At 57.8% G+C, this 17061-nt stretch overlaps 9 protein-coding genes across 9 annotated transcripts; 4 read left to right on the top strand and 5 right to left on the bottom strand.

Moving 5' to 3' along the window:
• The first annotated feature begins 49 nt into the window (after positions 1-49).
• On the top strand, positions 50-875 carry BDV59DRAFT_182821 (mediator of RNA polymerase II transcription subunit 11). The gene is made up of 2 exons (XM_073690408.1): positions 50-274; positions 349-875. The coding sequence occupies exons 1-2, from the start codon at positions 191-193 to the stop codon at positions 790-792; spliced, it is 528 nt and encodes a 175-aa protein (XP_073545996.1). The 5' UTR covers positions 50-190; the 3' UTR covers positions 793-875.
• A 34-nt stretch (positions 876-909) lies between these two features.
• cap2 (F-actin-capping protein subunit beta) lies at positions 910-2170 on the bottom strand. Its single transcript, XM_073690409.1, has 5 exons — positions 2112-2170; positions 1616-1995; positions 1281-1550; positions 1177-1224; positions 910-1131 (listed from the first exon to the last, which is right to left on the bottom strand). The coding sequence occupies exons 1-5, from the start codon at positions 2138-2140 to the stop codon at positions 1058-1060; spliced, it is 801 nt and encodes a 266-aa protein (XP_073545997.1). The 5' UTR covers positions 2141-2170; the 3' UTR covers positions 910-1057.
• Positions 2171-2407: 237 nt separating this feature from the next.
• Positions 2408-5744, bottom strand: mph1 (3'-5' DNA helicase). The gene has a single exon (XM_073696956.1). It carries the CDS (start codon positions 5697-5699, stop codon positions 2418-2420), a length of 3282 nt encoding a protein of 1093 aa, XP_073545998.1. The 5' UTR covers positions 5700-5744; the 3' UTR covers positions 2408-2417.
• A 171-nt stretch (positions 5745-5915) lies between these two features.
• On the bottom strand, positions 5916-6484 carry BDV59DRAFT_203682 (uncharacterized protein; the record flags this gene model as incomplete). Its single annotated transcript, XM_073694311.1, has 2 exons — positions 5916-6370; positions 6427-6484. The coding sequence occupies 2 exons, from the start codon at positions 6482-6484 to the stop codon at positions 5916-5918; spliced, it is 513 nt and encodes a 170-aa protein (XP_073545999.1).
• A 673-nt stretch (positions 6485-7157) lies between these two features.
• On the top strand, positions 7158-8057 carry BDV59DRAFT_182828 (uncharacterized protein). The gene is made up of 3 exons (XM_073690410.1): positions 7158-7449; positions 7497-7760; positions 7820-8057. Exons 1-3 carry the CDS (start codon positions 7320-7322, stop codon positions 7978-7980), a joined length of 555 nt encoding a protein of 184 aa, XP_073546000.1. The 5' UTR covers positions 7158-7319; the 3' UTR covers positions 7981-8057.
• Positions 8058-8179: 122 nt separating this feature from the next.
• Positions 8180-8878, top strand: BDV59DRAFT_203684 (HD domain-containing protein; the record flags this gene model as incomplete). Its single annotated transcript, XM_073694312.1, has 1 exon — positions 8180-8878. One exon carries the CDS (start codon positions 8180-8182, stop codon positions 8876-8878), a length of 699 nt encoding a protein of 232 aa, XP_073546001.1.
• Positions 8879-9037: 159 nt separating this feature from the next.
• On the bottom strand, positions 9038-13046 carry BDV59DRAFT_71189 (uncharacterized protein). The gene is made up of 3 exons (XM_073696959.1): positions 12674-13046; positions 12270-12608; positions 9038-12216 (listed from the first exon to the last, which is right to left on the bottom strand). Exons 2-3 carry the CDS (start codon positions 12464-12466, stop codon positions 9120-9122), a joined length of 3294 nt encoding a protein of 1097 aa, XP_073546002.1. The 5' UTR covers positions 12467-12608; positions 12674-13046; the 3' UTR covers positions 9038-9119.
• Positions 13047-13650: 604 nt separating this feature from the next.
• BDV59DRAFT_71090 (dolichol phosphate-mannose biosynthesis regulatory protein) lies at positions 13651-14242 on the bottom strand. Its single transcript, XM_073696955.1, has 3 exons — positions 14113-14242; positions 13967-14047; positions 13651-13907 (listed from the first exon to the last, which is right to left on the bottom strand). Exons 1-3 carry the CDS (start codon positions 14113-14115, stop codon positions 13722-13724), a joined length of 270 nt encoding a protein of 89 aa, XP_073546003.1. The 5' UTR covers positions 14116-14242; the 3' UTR covers positions 13651-13721.
• BDV59DRAFT_71184 (uncharacterized protein) lies at positions 13908-16989 on the top strand. The gene is made up of 2 exons (XM_073696958.1): positions 13908-14066; positions 14201-16989. The coding sequence occupies exon 2, from the start codon at positions 14370-14372 to the stop codon at positions 16857-16859; it is 2490 nt and encodes an 829-aa protein (XP_073546004.1). The 5' UTR covers positions 13908-14066; positions 14201-14369; the 3' UTR covers positions 16860-16989.
• Positions 16990-17061: the final 72 nt, after the last annotated feature.

Below are 17061 nucleotides of genomic sequence, written 5' to 3' on the forward strand. Positions count from 1 at the left end.
GTAAAGACGCGGAGGATTTGCGGCTTTCGTCCTCTCGGATATGGCGCTAGGCGGCTTTGGGGCTAGGCCGCGCTGAGTCAGCAGCGTGATTCCCCAGGAAAGAGCACGTGACGGGATACAGCTCGCCTGCAGCGCTTCAACTTCCTCTCGAGCTGGCGATACTTCTCCTTCTGACACGTTCCCTCGCACCATGGCCGACGCGCGAGACTCTGGAAACCCGGATCAGCTCTTTACCTCCGCAGACCGCATCCGTCAATTGAACGAGGTCGACAAGGTGAGTGAGGGAGAACGATTGACTTTCCACGATGCCAACCGGACGAACAATTGTTAACCTCACGACGACGGTAGGATGTTGCCAAGCTGATTCACTCCGCCGGCCTCGCCATTCAAGCGCTGACTAATGCCCGGTCTGGTGACTCCTCCACCGACACCTCGCTCGACTCTCACAAAACCCGATTCAAAGAGGCAACCTCGCAGTACTTTGCGCTCCTCTCGTCCATCGATGTACGGCTCCGTCGCCAGGTCTACGCCCTCGAGGAGGCCTCTATCCTTGCGCCAGAGTCGAGCTCCCGAACCGGCGATGCTACTGGGGCTGGTATTGGAGGGCCTGCTGCGGCCAACCCGCTCGATGTCAGTTGGCTGAATAGCAGAAAGGATACTGTCGGCAAGGACAAGGAGGCTGAGCTTTGGGCTGCTGCTAGAGGATTTGTGGAACAAATCAGCAGCTCCACTGCAACGGATCCGTCGGCCACAAAGTCAAGCCGTGGCCACGAAAAGATGGAGACGGATTGAACGACTGTCGGCCAAGGGCGGTTAGAGGGGATTCTTGATTTCCGGCGGCTTCTCAGCGCGTTATGATACCCATAGTCTTCAATGAGACTGTACCTTTTTCTCTGTTAATTGGAGAGCCTCTTGTGTAACACTTGTATAATTGCGAGCTATGGAAAAACAATATCTGAAACTTGGATCACCAGGAACCTTGACGCAAACTACGTACAGCAAGTGAATGGCAAGTCATCCATCGGATGCACCAACCATGCTCTGATAAACACTCAGACTACCGCTGCATAGACCGGATCATCTCCAGATGGGTGGCCTTCTCTTTGCTTGTCTCAGACAAGGAGGCAAGGCCTGTCTGGGTTAGCATGGTCAAGGCAATCGGTCCGGGATGCTTACTCCTGAGTTCACCCACAACGTCCTTGGCCTTTCCGAAATAGACCTCCTCTGCCGACAGGTTAGACCCCACATACTCAAAGCCAGACAGCCAGAACGCCACTTACGCAGCAAGTTTCGCATCTTCAGCTCCATATCCTCGACGAGCCGGCCAACATTGGCCACATGGCTGGCGTCCGACTCGACGGGGAGGTCCACCTCCACCTGCCGGGTCATGTTCCCGCTCAGGTCCATCTCTCCAAGAGCCTCGGTCTCGTTCGCCAAATGCAGGATCACCGTGCTGGTCAGCTTGTAGTGCGACATGCGAGCCCGATCGGTCGCTTCGAAGACGTGGATGCTGTCCCATTCGCCGGAGCTCTTCGCGCCAGGCGTCACCCCTGCAGCGGAATCAGCCAACGACACCCACACACACATAGTCAATGTGATCAAGGATAGCACGCACCCTTCTTCAGGAGAATCACGCCTGCGAATCCATCGTCCAAATCCCAAAAGTAGACGCTGCCGACCCCACCGTCGTAGTACAGCTCGCGGTACACGTCGAACGCTTCGTTGGCGGCAACTTCGAGCTTCCGCACCCGCTCGCTCGGCACCGTTCCGTCGTCCAACGGGGGGTCGAATTCGTTGCTCCAAGGCGAGCGGTAACTGTCTCCGTCCCGGTTGTAGTCGCAGAGAAGGTAGTCGCGGTTGGTCTTCTGACAGCGGCGGATTTCGAGGGGCTGATCAACGGAAGAGAGAAGGTCTTCCGTCAGGTCCGGAACAATGCTCGTGATCGCCTGGAGGTTCTGCTTGGTGTCGCGAGGGTTGAGGCGTCGGAGGAGGTCCCTGGAGACAGGTCAGCGGCAGTCGCAAGGTGGGGTAGTGGATGGATTGCGGTCTGGCGAGGGCGAAGACGTGGGAATAGGAGTAGACGGAGGCAATCGGCAGTCGAAAAGACTTACAGCGCGCTGTCAAACTGAATGTCCGCCATGGTTGGGAGATGTGAGGAGGAGAGGTGTTCTGGGATGCTGTTTACTCCGTGCTGCAGGCGGATCTCCAGTTGGTCGGAGAAGGTGCGTGCGCTGAAGACATCGGGCCGTGGCAGTTGGCCCGCCATACGATATCATAGACTCTAATGCTGTAGTTGGATCAAGGCAATTAATTGTTCTTTACTTGGTTCATTCACACTTGGCTTATCTATCAGGTAGGTATCATGCAATCCAAAAACTCCTCGCTATCGTCAGCTAAACAATTACTCTGGTCTGCGCTCAGCGCTGACCCAAAATTGTACCAAGGTCAGGGGCTTCAAAATCACCATCCAATTCCAGACTCTGACTTCTGGGCGATGAGCTGAAGGGCTTTGGGCCCTGTCGACCCGTGAAGGATGACAGTAGTTGTTCTGGAGAGATGGGCTGTGATGCATCCTCGCCTTCCTCTTCATCGGCCCGGCGGGGGAGTAACTGGGGCTCCGTTTGGCCGGACCTGTTCTTTGATGGTCGTTTCGTACTCGCTCGCAGAGACGTTGTCTTGTAGATTAAAGAGTCATCCGCTGGTCGGCGTGACTCCCGGGCTAGCACCTCCCTGAAACGACACTCACAGTCGGAGCTCGTTGTGTTCATCCTCTGCAGCACACCGATCATGCGCCTGGTCAGCGACCCATGCTTCACAGCTTTGATAGGCCGGGAGACCAATTGAAGCCGAGGGAAAGCATCCGTACGAGGAGTCCGGATCACCTCGGGACTTGTGGCCCCTATGCTGCAGTAACGATGCTCTAGCTCCCGTTGCTGCTCCGCTGTCAGTATAACGTCTTCAAGGGCCGGGATGTCCACCGGCTCTGGGGTCGGTGTCCGAGCTTTCCTTTTCACTTGAGCCTTCCGCTTGCCGCCCCCGGCCAAGGATGACGCCTTGGTGAAGCCCGTTTCCACATTATCGGGCATGTGAAACTTTTTGGGTGGTCTCTTGGGCGCCCGTCCTCGTCGTTTCGGCTCGGGTAGCGCCTGCTCCGCGTTCTCTTGGGGTATGTCAATGTGCCGCTTATCAACGACAGGCTTCACCCCCAGAGGCAGAATGCGTGGAGATTTATCGTCATGAAAGGTGAAGCGGGTGCCACTGGCAATCATCTGCTGCATTTTCTCATAGTTGTCCTTCGCCTTGATGTAGGACTCCTCCTCCTTGCCCTCCATCAGGAGGAGGGTGATGTTACCGGTGCGTTTGCGGCCTGTGCGTCCCATCCGCTGAAGCATGCGAATCGGCGATGCAGACGAGTCATAGCACACAATGAGGTCTACCTCACCGATATCCAACCCTTCTTCGCCAATAGAAGTAGCGACGATAGTGTTGTAAGCGCCTTGTTTAAACTTCTGCACCACACTGAGCTGCGTCTTCTGGGTCATGCCGTCCGAGCCCTTGGCACTGGTCTGGCCGACAAAGACCTGGGGGCGAATCATCGGTTCGTATCTCTTCAACACCCGTGCAACTTCCTCGGCACTGTCGCGAAAATGCACGAATATCATGACGCGGGTGGTGGAGCCGTCCGCTTCTCCGGAGCCCTCCCCAGCATCCATAAAGTGATTGAGGACCACCTGTTTGAGATATTCCAGTTTAGGATGTCCGATGAACTCTGGGTTCTTGGTCCAAGGAGCCAGGTGATTCATGAGTTTTTTGAAACTTTCATCTTGCACGATCTGTCGTTGATACTTGCCCCCTTTCTGGCCGTCCGTGTTCCCCTGGAAATGTAACAGGTGACGGTAGAAGGGCGTGATGCCGTGGTACTTGAGGAGATCGATGCCGTGGGCGAGGCTGGCAAGAACGGTGAAGATGGCGTTGACCTTGCCCTTCAATCCGAAACTGGCGTTTCGACCGGCATCGGATAGCATCCACTGCTGCCTCGATTTGGTGAGACCGTACGCCGTGAGGGCCATGGGATCTCGCCCCCAATAGGCGTTGAGCGTCCGCAGCTGGTCCACCAAGGGTTGGAGGGTTTTGGATAGCAGATCCATGCAGAGGACCATTTCTTCCGAGTTCTTGAAGGTCTGGATATCGGTGTTCCGGGCATGCACGTACTCCCGGATGTCCAGAGACTGTTCGGTCCGAATTTCCACCTTGGAGATCTCCAGACCGTCAATGACGGCCTGGACGGATTCCACAGTCGACCCGGGCGTGGCCGTCAGAGCCAGGACGCGGAAGCTCTGGTTGTACCGACGGAGGAACTTCACCACTTCGACATAGGCATAGCCACCGGTTGCACGGTGGGCTTCATCGACCACCAGTAAGACAATGCGCTTAGGGTCGGCAATGCCGGACTTGAGGTCATTGATCAATGTCTGTGGGGTCATGAAGAACACGCGTTTCTCCTGCCATTCCTGCGCCCGGATTCCTGGGGCTGCTTCGCCGGTGAGCATGGTGGTCTGAGACCGTGGGATTCCGGCCACGCCAAAGCACGCAGAGATCTGCTGGGCTACCAAGGGTTTTGTGGGAGCAACGAAGATGATTTGGGCATCTCGAGTCCATCGAAACCAGTTCAGCATAATTGTCGCGGCTATGAATGTCTTTCCCAGGCCTGTTGGCAGTGCGACGAGGAGGTTGTGGAACAAGCCTTTTTGGGTGATGTTGAACTGATAGTCTCTGGTCTTGCCTAAGTTTGTCGGATAGACCCAGGTGGAAATTGCGTCTGGGTCGAGATTGTGCTGAGTGGGTGGCTCGACCTTCTCGGGCGGAGCAAAGACCTGCTCGCCTCGAGGCGGCTGTGACGCCGGGTTGCGAGCAGCCATGTCGAACAAGGAGGTTTGTCGGACCCCCAAGGGTCGGTTTGCGGACTGCGCGAAGGACGGCTGTCTTGAAAGATGGTTTGTCGGTGCGGCGGGAGGGGGCGTCAGGGACAGGTCGGAGTCAAAGGCGTCGTCAGGGATATCATCCAGGAAGTCGAAGGATTCGGTCATGGCGGTGCTCGTCGGGGCATTGGCGGTTGCGACTGGGGGAGGGGCCGGATTTCGCGTAGCTGAAGAAGACCGGAGAGAGTGCTCTTCCTCAAAGGAGGCCAGTGATGCTGCGATGGCAGCATCCAAGTCCTCATCGCCCCCGTAGTCATCATTCTGCGGTTTTGGCGGTGGTGGTGGCGGTGGGGGCTCCGGCTTTTTCCACCGTGGGCCCCGTAACCTCTCCGGGGGTGATGGCGGTTGGGTCAACTGCGTGACGAAGATGTTCCCCTGGGGGTTACTGCGCTTGGGCACGAAGATCTTATACTTGGAGTGCGTTTCGTTCTCCTGGAGGTCATCCAAGCGGCATGATGCTTGGCTGGGGGAAGGGAGGTCGTCGTTCGCGTTGCTAGCGGCGTCGTCATCCACGACAAAAGAGTCGGTGTCCGTCGGTGATCCTATCCGGTTGGGATCCTCGATCTCGGCCTCGTTTCTCGGGGACGGGTTATCGGGTATAGTGTTGCGCGCGTGGAGGCGACGACGCTTGTGGGGAGGGGGCGAAGAGGCAGGCTCGGAGAAATCGTGAAAGGCATGGTCGTCCCGATCATCCTGAGAGTAATCGTCGGAGTCGGACATGGTCGAGGGTGAGGAGTGGGAGTTGGACGAGGCTGCTGGAAAGTGAACGCGACGCGTGATCGCGATATCATGTGAGTTTGCGTTGTTTGTTGGATTATGTAAGGCGGAGTATACAATTTGTAACTATACGATGGCAGCCCAATCAATCCTTATCTTCTTGCTAACTCTACGATCGTATCGAGAACTAGGGGCTCTAGTAAGCGCTCCCGCACACCCTCATTTTGGCGGCTCCCTCGAATAGGGCGGCGGCGCCTCGTCCACCTCAGTGATCTCACCAACGTCCATTTCCCGCTGATTGATCGGTGTCTGAGGTTGCAATCCCTGTCGTCTAGTCCCCCTACTCATCTCCTCCGTCTCAGCGCTGGCTGGGTGGCCTCTTCTCTCCGGGTCGGCCCCGCGTGGCTTCCTTCTGGCGTAACAAAGCCAGAGTCCGAGCATTATGGAGAAGCCCGTGATCGCGGGGAGCAAGACGATCACCGGCGTGGGAATCTGGGGACCAGTGTCTGGGTCTGGATCTGGATCTGAGGGGTGGAATGTTGGGAAGGTTATCTCCAGTGTTGGCCAAGGGACTGAATAGGAGGCGGTGGAGGGGACCAGATCCTGGGAGAAGCGGTTGCTTGTACAGATTGAGTTGGAGCTGGGGTTTGGCTGGCATTCCTGGGCGACAGTGGCTGCCATGAGGCTCAGTATACGTTTTGACAGTCCTGTCATCGATGCAAGAGCATACCGGCGGGGAGACACCCGATCATGCAGATCCGGCCGAGGAAAGTCTTAGGTGATATCATCTTTGGGATCAAGCCCGATCATGCATGGCATCGTTGCGAGGGGTGGCATTTGAGGCTCGCAGGGCAGGAGTGGGAATTGGCCGGGTGAGGAGGGTGAGCTTTATAGCGCATAAGGGAGCGGACATCTGTCGGCCTCGCTGACACTAACTGGGAGTCATGCACCTGTCGGGCACCGCCGACGGGGCAGGGCAACGTTAGGGAGAAGCCTCTGTTGGCTCTAGACTTGGTTGTTCTTGGTACACGGCAGGAGATGCCGAAGATACATATCAGGCAATATACGGAGTACTCTGTAGAGGGACCGAGAGGCTCCTGAGAACTCACGTGATGTTATGGTGGACTTTTCCTGCCCAGACTGATCGACTCGGGGCTCGCAGGATTGTGATGGATACGATGTGGCGTTGTTGACTGGGGATACCGCCAGGGTCTCGGGGTTCAGGGACGGAGAGGCCGATCTGGGGATGGACCTCTTTCTATTCTACGAGATGCTTCTACTAGATGCTTCTCCTTCTTCTACTTCTGGTGCAATTACTTCAATTACTTCTACTTCTCCTTCTACGGTGGTCGATTGGATTCCACTCCTCGGCTCTCCTGTTCCTGATTCTATTCACTGCGTCCCGAATATAAATAGATGCTGTGAAACCCCGCTAACGAGCGCCATCAATCTAAACCAATAATTCCAAGACATCGCGCCGTCTTCCCTGTTATATTTCCCTCTTCCCTTCTCTCGTCCCTTCTCCTCTCTTCTTCTCTTCTCTTCTCCTACGCCTCTCCAGTCTCCCCAGTCACTCGCTCCCGTCACTCGCTCCAGCACTCCTCCAGCACTCGCTCTATCACCATGAAGCTCAACCTCCTCGCTCTCTCTTCTCTTCTGGCCCTGGCCGTCGCCCAGGATGCCTCTACCACCTCCACGGGCGCCTCCTCCGCCACCACCAGCCTGTCTCCCGAGGCCTCCTGCGCCCTGAAGTGTCCGTGGTCTTCCCTCCCTTCGTGCTTTTCTGGCTAACCCTCCCAGGCGCCGACACGGACCGTTGCTGCATCGCCGCCTGCTACAAGGTCCCCTGCCCCAGTGACTCCATGGCCAACGACACCAACACCTGCGTGGCCGCCTGTCCTCAGGGCAGTGGCACTCCCGCCGACACCGAGGCCTACAGCCAGTGTCAGGCGCGCTGCTTCAGCAGTCATTTCTTCCCGGCCTCCGCCACCAATGGGGGGAACAGCCAGGCTACTGCAGGCTCTAACGACGCTACTGCCACTAAGTCCGGTAGCTCTTCCAGCCGTAAGTTTGGCCCTCCTCTCCTCCACCCCCCGGACCCTTTCCACTCACCAACCGTTTAGAAACCGGCTCCTCCTCCGAGAGTAGTGGTGGCTCCGGCACCGCCTCCAGCACCGGTGCCTCGGCCTCCTCCACCGAGAATGCTGCTTCCATCGCTCAGCTCAAGCTGGGGGTGTCGGCCATTGGCGTTGTCGGCGTGGCTCTGGGTATCTGGGCTCTGTAAAGGCTGTAAGATCGATGGATGATGCATGGACGGAATAGTGTAATTCGATAATAATTGAGTGACTTGATCGTATGGAATCTACTCCATCGTACCGTAAACATGACACCGCCGATCAGACGATCTCCTCCACACCCCGCACATCACAACAACAACATCAACTACAACTTCATTACTCCTCTTCCTCCTCCCCTTACACAACATGTCCCTCTTCGACCAGCTCCTCCCCCTCGTCGCCCACTGCATGGCCGCCCACGACCCGTCGCATAATCCCGCCCACGTCCACCGCGTCGTCGCCCTCGCCCGCTCCCTCCTCGCCGCCGAACGCGAATCCGCCTCCGCCGTGTCCTACGATCCCACCGTCGTCGACCTGGCCGCCCTGCTCCACGACATCGCCGATCACAAATACCTGTCCACCGTCACCGCCACCATCGCCACCCTGCCCGTCTCCTCGTCTGCCTCCGCCGCGCTCGCCCCGCACAATCTCGTCCGCGAGCTCCTCCGAGCCCACGGCGCGGACCCCCGCCTCGCCGACCGCGTCCAAACCATCGTCTCGCACGTCTCCTACTCCGTCGAACGCGCCGACCCGCCCACCGTCCGCCGCCTGATCGACCACGGCTATCCCGAGTTGGCGATCGTGCAGGACGCGGACCGTCTCGACGCCATCGGCGCCGTCGGCATCGCCCGCTGCTTCACCTTCCTCGGCGCCAAGGGTCGCGACTTCGTCCCCGCCGGCGCCGCCTGGGACATGGACAACGCCCTGCAGCATTTCTCCGACAAGCTCGAGAAGCTCGAGTCCCTGATGAAGACCCCCGCCGGTCGCCGCATGGCCCGCGAGCGCACCGCCCGTCTCGTCGAGTTCCGTCGCTGGTGGGACGAGGAGATGCAGCTGCTCGCTTAGACTCTGATCCCGCGTACACTCCCCGGTAGAACCTCCAACTCCATAGACCACATCTGTCGCAAGAACAAGCATTGCCATTCAAATAGATACCGAGAACACTGTCTATCGTAGGGTATGTCACATAACGATCACTGTCATTTCAGCAATACATAATGAGCGAATAAGGTCAGCCTCCCGATTATAAATCCCCCCAGCCAAAAAACGCCAAATCCACTATACTCCCCTCCATCTAGCCTTGTCGTCAAACCCGGTCACGCGCAAAGTCCAAAACTTCGCAGTCGTCCTCGAAGAAGCCGTCGTCCGCCCCGATGCCCCCCGCCGCATACGACGCGGAGCGCTTCTTCTTCCGCCGCGTCGTGATCACTACCTCCTCGCCATGGCTCGAGTGGCTCGCCAGACTGATCAGGTTCTCCATCTCGCCGCCGTACCCGCCATGCGGCTCGTGCACCACCTCCTCGTCGTCGTCCTCTCCACCCGCGCTAAACGGCCGCACGTGGAGCTGCGACGTCGCCAGGCCATCCCCAAAGACCCACGGCCCCGGGGGCACCTCGCCGGCCGCCAGCCCGTCGCTGGGCTCCGAGTAGATGAACAGCTTCACGCGTTGGTCCGTGTGGAACGGCTGGTACGGCGCGTTGGTCTCGATCTCCGCCTTCGAGAGAGGTTGGCTGTTGACCTGGGACCCCCCGGGCGCCGCGCGGATGTTCGCCGACGGGAGAGCCAACGTTGCGCTCACTGTCGACTCTGCCGGTAACGCGCCCACCACGATCGCCCCGCTCGGCGTCTGCAGCTGCGGAGGCAGCCGGAACTCCGTCTCCTTGCCCCCGATGATCGACGCGAACTGTCGGCTCTTGTGTGTCGCCGGCGAGCGTCGGATCCGATACAGACGGAACACCCCGCTGTCCACCAAGCCTAGGAAGGCCTGGCCCTTGTGCGTCACCCAGGTCACTCGCGCCGCCGCCGGATCACGCGCCAATCCGCTCAGGTGGAGACGGTTCTCGCCCACATGGCGGAGCGTATTGACCGTGCCGGTGGCAGCCCCCATGGATTTGCTCAGCCCCGCGGCAACAACCTTGCCGCTCCTCACGCTGGCGGCCGACGGGATCGCAAACCCACTCACCGGAGGGAAGGCCGCACCCGTCGACGGCGTACGGCCCCGCACGGCGGCGAGAATCGGCTGCGTCTTGTCACCCACGAGCTTGAACGCCGCTGAGAAGGGGTTCGCGCCCGCAGGCTTGTCGGCAAACTCGTCGGACGGGAGCTCGCGGGTGGGGGATTTATTCGACCCCGGGCGAGCGCGACGGAAGGGAGGCCACTGGAAAGCGGTCCGGGGCAGATCGAACACGTGCACAGTCCCTTTACGGGTGATGATGGCAAGCCGATCACCGGACGGAGGACACCAAATCACATCCACAACATGGGATGTTGTCAACCGCGCGTATCGGGCGACTTGCCGTACATTGGCACACGGGGGCGTCGGGCCATCGGAGAGGAAAGTCCCAGCGCGGCAGTATTTGGCTTGTAGCAGATCCCAGACATACTGCACGTCGCCTTTCTTGCTTGCGGTCAACAGCATGAGCCCGTTCGGCGAGAAGGAGAGGAAACTGCATCCGTTAGGGACCTGGAACGTGGCGACAGGGTTAAACAGCGCATTCTTCATCTCGCCGCCCTCCTCAAGTCGATTGAGGTCAATAATCGAGACCAAGTCTGGCTCGGCCGGTGTGGAGGTCGGCGTATCCTGCGCATGTGTCGGGGGAAACATATGGTAGCCGGACGGTGGGAAATCCGTCACGTTGCGCCGCGGTGCCGAATTCTGGGGTTGATCTTTGTTCCAGTAATTGTTCCAAGCCTGCAGTCCTTGGTCTCCCATCCAGCGAGCACCTCGTACGAGCTCTTGTGTAACCCCTCGCGCGACTTTGTCAAATAGACTCTCCCCATCACCCACATCCGTTGCGCAATTGACCGCTGGTCGCGCTGGCGGGCTGCGGGTTTCAACCCCAAAGACCTTCCCGAAAATCAGAGACTGGGGCACCGAGCCACGAAGAGATGTACGATAGCCAGACGATGGCGGCACAATAGCAAGCCAGCGGCCTTTCAGCGCGAGGATGGGGCCATCCCCGTTCACCATCCCATGGGGCGAGTCGTCGTTCCGGGACCCGTCTGGATCGGTCGAGCTCGAGGATGTTGAGTACCGTCGAGCTTCCCTGGTGTGGATGTTGGTCCACGTTTTTCCGAGACAGTGGTAGCCTTTCAAGCTATAAATATACACCTCCCCGCTTACTCCGGACCCCAGGACCACATAGCTGCTGCTCGTGAACAGCTTCAGGTTTCCAGTTGGGGCGGGAGCAAACATAGGCAGCCCAGGAATGTTATCCAGACACGGGGAGGATCTGGCGGCAAATAGCGTTGTGATATGTTCCCCGCTACGGAGAGAATACACCTCAACTCGGGTTTGGTAGAAGCGCATATCATCTCTGACAGACCGTTTTTCGGCCGACGATGGCTGTCCGCTGGGGATGGTCGGGATCTCGTTGGCCTCTGATCCGGCAGAGGACGCCTGACCTTCATCGTCGCAGGCACTCGAAGGTCCGTGGAGGATGATAGCGACATGGGGTCTCGACGATGAGAAAGGATCACCGGGCAGACCACCTGGCAGGATCTTGGCATCGATCACGCGTCCATTCAGACCTGTGAGTTTCCCGATAAGCCGAGACTTGCGTTCTTCGATGGCGAAGATCTCCAACCCGCCATCCGTTCCAACCAGAAGTACCGTGCCACCCATTCTGGAGGATTTAAACGAAGGACTAGAAAGGGTGTCAAAGGCACAGAAAGAATAACTTCCATCCGCTGGTGAACGATTCTGGTGGGACACAGGGAGGTCGATATCAGGGGCACCGTAGAAGTGAGCCTGGGGCATGTGGGGAGGAGGGATATGATGATTGAAGTGGCTACTAAGAGAGTGACTCTTCTGACGGTCGATTGACTGTTGCCTGGACATGCTACCGCTGGGATACCCATTTCCGTAGCTGAGTGGTCTCATTCGCGGTGGAGGCGACGCAGAAGATGGGTGGCTGAAACCGCCTCTGTCTGGGGTAGCGAGGTAGCCAAATGGAGAACCACTGGGGAGGTCTCCGTCGCCAATATCCTTGGGAGGGCTCTTCCCAAAAGGGATCGACTTGGCCCAGTTATCGGTCCGGTAGGTGAGGTCATTCTCAGGGGTCTCTTCGAGGGCCCCGAGCGCATCCAGAACCGGCGACACGATATTTGTAGTGGGCTCCGACTCCAGAGGGGGGTCAGGGCAAGATGATGGCTCCACTTGGGGAGGGGAGGAAGTATCGATCCTGTGGCGGGAGTCAACGAGATGCCCAGTAAAGGGGGTATAAAGAATCCATACAAATCCTCCGGGGACGCCTTTGCGGCGGCCTTCGCAGCTTTGGCCTTCGCCTTGGATCCGCTCTTATTCTTCTTCTTGCTCTTTCCACCGAGATCATTCTCCGTCGTGGTCTTGCTCAGATCGTCTGGAAGGGGGAGGTTATCACCGAGGTACCGGCTCTGCTGGCGAGATGGATCGTCCGAAGCTGCCGGGGGCATCCAAATGAGTGGCCTCAACGAGGCCGGATAGTCTCAGCGGAAGGAGGACCGCTCCCAGGACCCTTGAGTAGGGCTGAGAACGGAAAGATGGGTCGTCGATGACGAAAGAGCGCGTTATGCGCGGGATCAAGCAGACCGTGACCTACATCAACAAACAAGTCAGTATCCAAGCATGACTCAGCGTGCGCCGGGGGGGGGAAAGGGAACCCATACAGACTGTCAAGAGATTCTAGGATGAGGAAAGCAAGACAAAGAGCAGTGGGTTTGATGCGAAATCGACGGAGTATTCAGAGAAGACCGATGGTAGCGTACCGAGGAGTCGATCTAGACCCGAGCGATACGCCTGTTGGAGGACAAGCCGGAAGCCCTGCTTATACCGGCGTGGAATCGATGGATGGTGTACCTGGTTGGAGGCGGTGGGTCGGATGTACACCACCTTGGGGATGGATATAGACGTGAGCGAGCTGAAGCAAAAGCGGTATGGACGTGAGCAGCGTGAGATCCAGATCGAAAGCGAAGTTCAAGAAGAGAGGATCGAGAGGAGATGAGGGGGAGAATGCAGGAGGAAGAGAGGGGGATGACATACACTGCCAGTGACTCGCCGCTTATCTCCTATCAGCCGGAGGTACCTTACAGCCTGCCGCCAATCAGCGTGCTGTCACGCCGTTTTACGGTTCTTACCGGATGAGGGAATCACGGGACCCCATGCCCCCATCCCGTCCGCGGATTGGCCCAGACCAGCCCCAGAGCCCGTCATCGGCCCCCATTCAGGCACCCCAACCGACCCCCACCTCGTCACGGGCGGTAATCACCTTACCTGAGGTCGGGTGGTTGCCCAGGTGCTGTTGCTGCCTCATCCATCTCGCTCTCCCTCGGTTCTCCGGCGTTTACTGTCGCCTTTCTCTACAACTTTCAGGTCGGAAAAACAGGTCTGTCCACGTGATACCGGTCACCGCCACGCTCGCCACATATTATGACGCGAATGTGGTCAGGAGATCCAAGACAAACATCTTCTTGGTTTCTATTGAACAGGTCATTCATAGCTGGTACCTGGATGTCCATGCCACCACATTATTAATCTCCTCGAGGAAGTCGCCGGTCACGGTGTATTAAGGCCCCAAAAAAAGAAACATTCGCTGAACAAGAATGCCACGGATGGAAAACAAGATATTGATACAGTCATCGTCAAGGTGGTCGGGTATATGGCGTGGGAACGCGCCGGTCCCCGTTCCGAACCCCGCAACATCCCTCCAGCTCAAGTCTTTTTCTTCGCCGCTGCCTTGGCCTTGGCTGCCTTCTTCTTGTTGCTGTTGATCATCACAATACCGATAAAGGTGCCCACCACGGCCGAACCCAACAGAGTGAGGATGACGGGAATGCGAATCGCCCACACGCGCGGTGGGAACAGATCGTGGAGAGGATGACCCGGGTCAACAAAGGGCTGGGAAGACATCAGTAAGCGCATTCAGGCCGGGGGTAGTCATCACGCGTCAGGCGCACCATAAGCAGAGTCCACGCAGTGTAGTAAAGGAAGATCGCGGTAGCGGCCAAGAGCATGGCGGATCCGACTATTTGGCCCAGCTAAATCGTCATATCGTCAGTGAGTACCACCTCTATTGTAGTCGAGTCCCAGGAAGACCGCATACCATAGTGAGAGTCAATTGTCGTCCGGAAGAACCAACCGAGGGGGATCGCACGAGACGAGGTTGTTGATTGAAAGTGGCCTCTCCCTAGTCCAGAAAGCCAATGCGGAGACGCTAAATCGATTCCCTGTCGCGTCACGTGCCACGCTAACTTTCTTTCGCCCTCGCCGCCTTCACGCTTTTGCTTCCGCCAGCGTCACCTCCTTCACCTTCTCCTTCACCTTCACCTTGGAGGCACCCGGTCTCTGTCCACTATCAAGATGACCGACTCCGCCGCTTTGCAGTCCGCGGTGCGCGTGCCCACCCCTCCTCCCGCCGCGTACTCTCCCCAGCCGTCGGGTTCTCGAAAGCGCTCGCCGCCCTCGCGCTCACCGTCCCCCAACCGTCGGCGGTCTCCCCCCGGTGATTCGTACAAGGAAGATGGTGATGTGCCCCGGATTGATTCGGAGCGCGCGATCGAGAGAGAGCGCCAACTCGCCGAGCGCGTTCGTCAGCATGAAAAGCAAGAGGCGGCGCGCAAACCCATGACCGAGGAGGAGAAGCAGGCTGCGGCGAAAGCAGAGTATGAGAAGCTATTGAACATGCGATCGGGTGGTACTTACATCCCACCCGCCCGTCTCCGTGCTCTGCAGGCGCAGATCACCGACAAGACCAGCAAGGAGTACCAGCGAATGGCCTGGGAGGCATTGAAAAAGTCCATCAACGGTCTCATCAACAAGGTGAACGTGTCGAACATCAAGCATATCGTTCCGGAGCTCTTTGGGGAGAACCTGGTCCGGGGACGTGGTCTGTTCTGTCGCAGCATCATGAAGGCACAGGCCGCGAGTTTACCGTTCACTCCCATCTATGCTGCCATGGCCGCCATCGTCAACACAAAGCTACCCCAGGTCGGGGAGTTGCTCCTCAGTCGACTCATCGTTCAGTTCCGGAAGGCGTTCAAACGAAACGACAAAGCGGTTTGCATATCCTCGACCACCTTTATCGCGCACCTGTGTAACCAACAGGTGGTGCACGAAATGCTCGCGGCTCAGATCCTTCTGCTTCTCCTTCACAAGCCCACCGATGATAGTGTCGAAATCGCCGTCGGTCTCACGAGGGAAGTCGGGCAGCATTTGGAGGAGATGAGCGGTCCCATCGCCCTGGCGGTGTTCGACCAATTCCGCAACATCCTCCACGAAGCCGATATCGACAAGCGAGTCCAGTACATGATCGAAGTCCTATTCCAGGTTCGCAAGGATCGCTACAAGGATAACCCGGCCATCAAGGATGAGTTGGATCTCGTGGAAGAGGAAGATCAGATCACGCATCGTCTTGGTCTAGACGACGAGATCGAAACTCAGGACAGTCTGAATATCTTCAAGTACGATGCGCAATGGGAGGAGCACGAGGAGGCATACAAGCGACTGAAGGCAGAGATCCTAGGGGAAGGCAGCGATGAGGAGGAGGATGAGGATGAGTCGGACGTGAGCTCGGACGAGGAATCCGACGAGGAACAGAAGATGGATATCAAGGATGCGAGCAACACAGATCTCGTCAACCTGCGACGGACGATCTACCTGACCATCATGTCTAGCATCGATTTTGAAGAATGCTGCCACAAACTGATGAAGATCTCATTGCCGGCTGGTCTGGAGCATGAGTTACCGTCGATGATCATCGAATGTTGCTCGCAGGAGCGGACTTACTCCAAGTTCTACGGTTTGATCGGAGAGAGATTTGCCAAGATCAACCGCCTCTGGTCTGATCTATTTGAGGCTGCCTTTGCCAAATACTACGACACCATCCATCGCTACGAGACCAACCGTCTGCGCAACATTGCACGTTTCTTCGGTCACATGCTCAGCACTGATGCCATCGGCTGGCATGTTATGTCCATAATCCATCTGAACGAGGAGGAGACGACATCCAGCAGTCGTATCTTCATCAAGATCCTTTTCCAGGACCTCGGCGAACACCTTGGTCTACCCAAATTGCACGAACAGATGAAGGATGAAATCCTCCGCCCCAGCTTCGAGGGTCTCTTCCCGACGGACAACCCGCGCAACACCCGCTTCTCCATCAACTACTTCACAAGTATTGGGTTCGGTATTCTCACCGAGGAGATGCGCGAGCACCTGAAGAACCTCCCCAAGCCCACGGTTCCCGCGTTGCCTGCTCGTGCCGCCAGTCCGGCATCGTCCGTCTCCAGCAGATCGCATTCCACCTGCTCTACCTGCTCTCCCCGTTCCCGTTCCCGCTCCTACTCATACTCCCGCTCCCCTTCGCGGAGTCGCGGCCGTGGACGGTCCGTCAGTCGAGGCCGGTCGTACTCCCGGTCCATCTCCGGATCCTCTCGCAGCTACAGCTATACGCCCTCGCGGTCGAGGTCTCCGGTGTCGAGGAGCCGTCGCTCCGTATCTGACAGTCGGTCACGGACGCCCCCTCGACGCGCTCGTGCAAGATCGTATTCCCGCAGCGTGACCAGATCACCGTCGCGGTCCATCACGCCTCCCCGGAAACGGGCTGATACTTATAGCCGACGTGGACGCTCGAGGTCCCCATCCCGCTCAGTCTCGCGATCAGTCACGCCTCCTCGCAAGGGACGGGCTCGTCGCTACTCCTCTGCATCTAGGTCGCCACCGCCCCGGCGTGGAGAGCGAAGCATCTCCGCCTCTCGTTCCCCGTCCCGGTCCCCTCCGCGGTACCGCCGACGCAGATACTCCAATTCACGGTCACCGTCGCGTTCACCGCCTCGTCGAGGTCGCGACTAACTCGCAGGCGTAGCATATTTGCGTTGTGTATGAACACAAGGAGGGACATGTATCTACAGGGACATAATTGGAGATTGGTATTGACATTCGAGGCGGGGATTAGGTAATTGATCTGGTTACAATAAGAAAGGTCATACACAATCCCTCAGCAGTCTATTGGTCTATATAGTTCACGTCCACTCGTAGCTCTATCAAGATCCAG

This window comes from Aspergillus ambiguus (assembly GCF_047715705.1).
Source record: "Aspergillus ambiguus strain CBS 117.58 unplaced genomic scaffold BDV59scaffold_26, whole genome shotgun sequence".
NCBI lineage: Eukaryota > Fungi > Ascomycota > Eurotiomycetes > Eurotiales > Aspergillaceae > Aspergillus > Aspergillus ambiguus.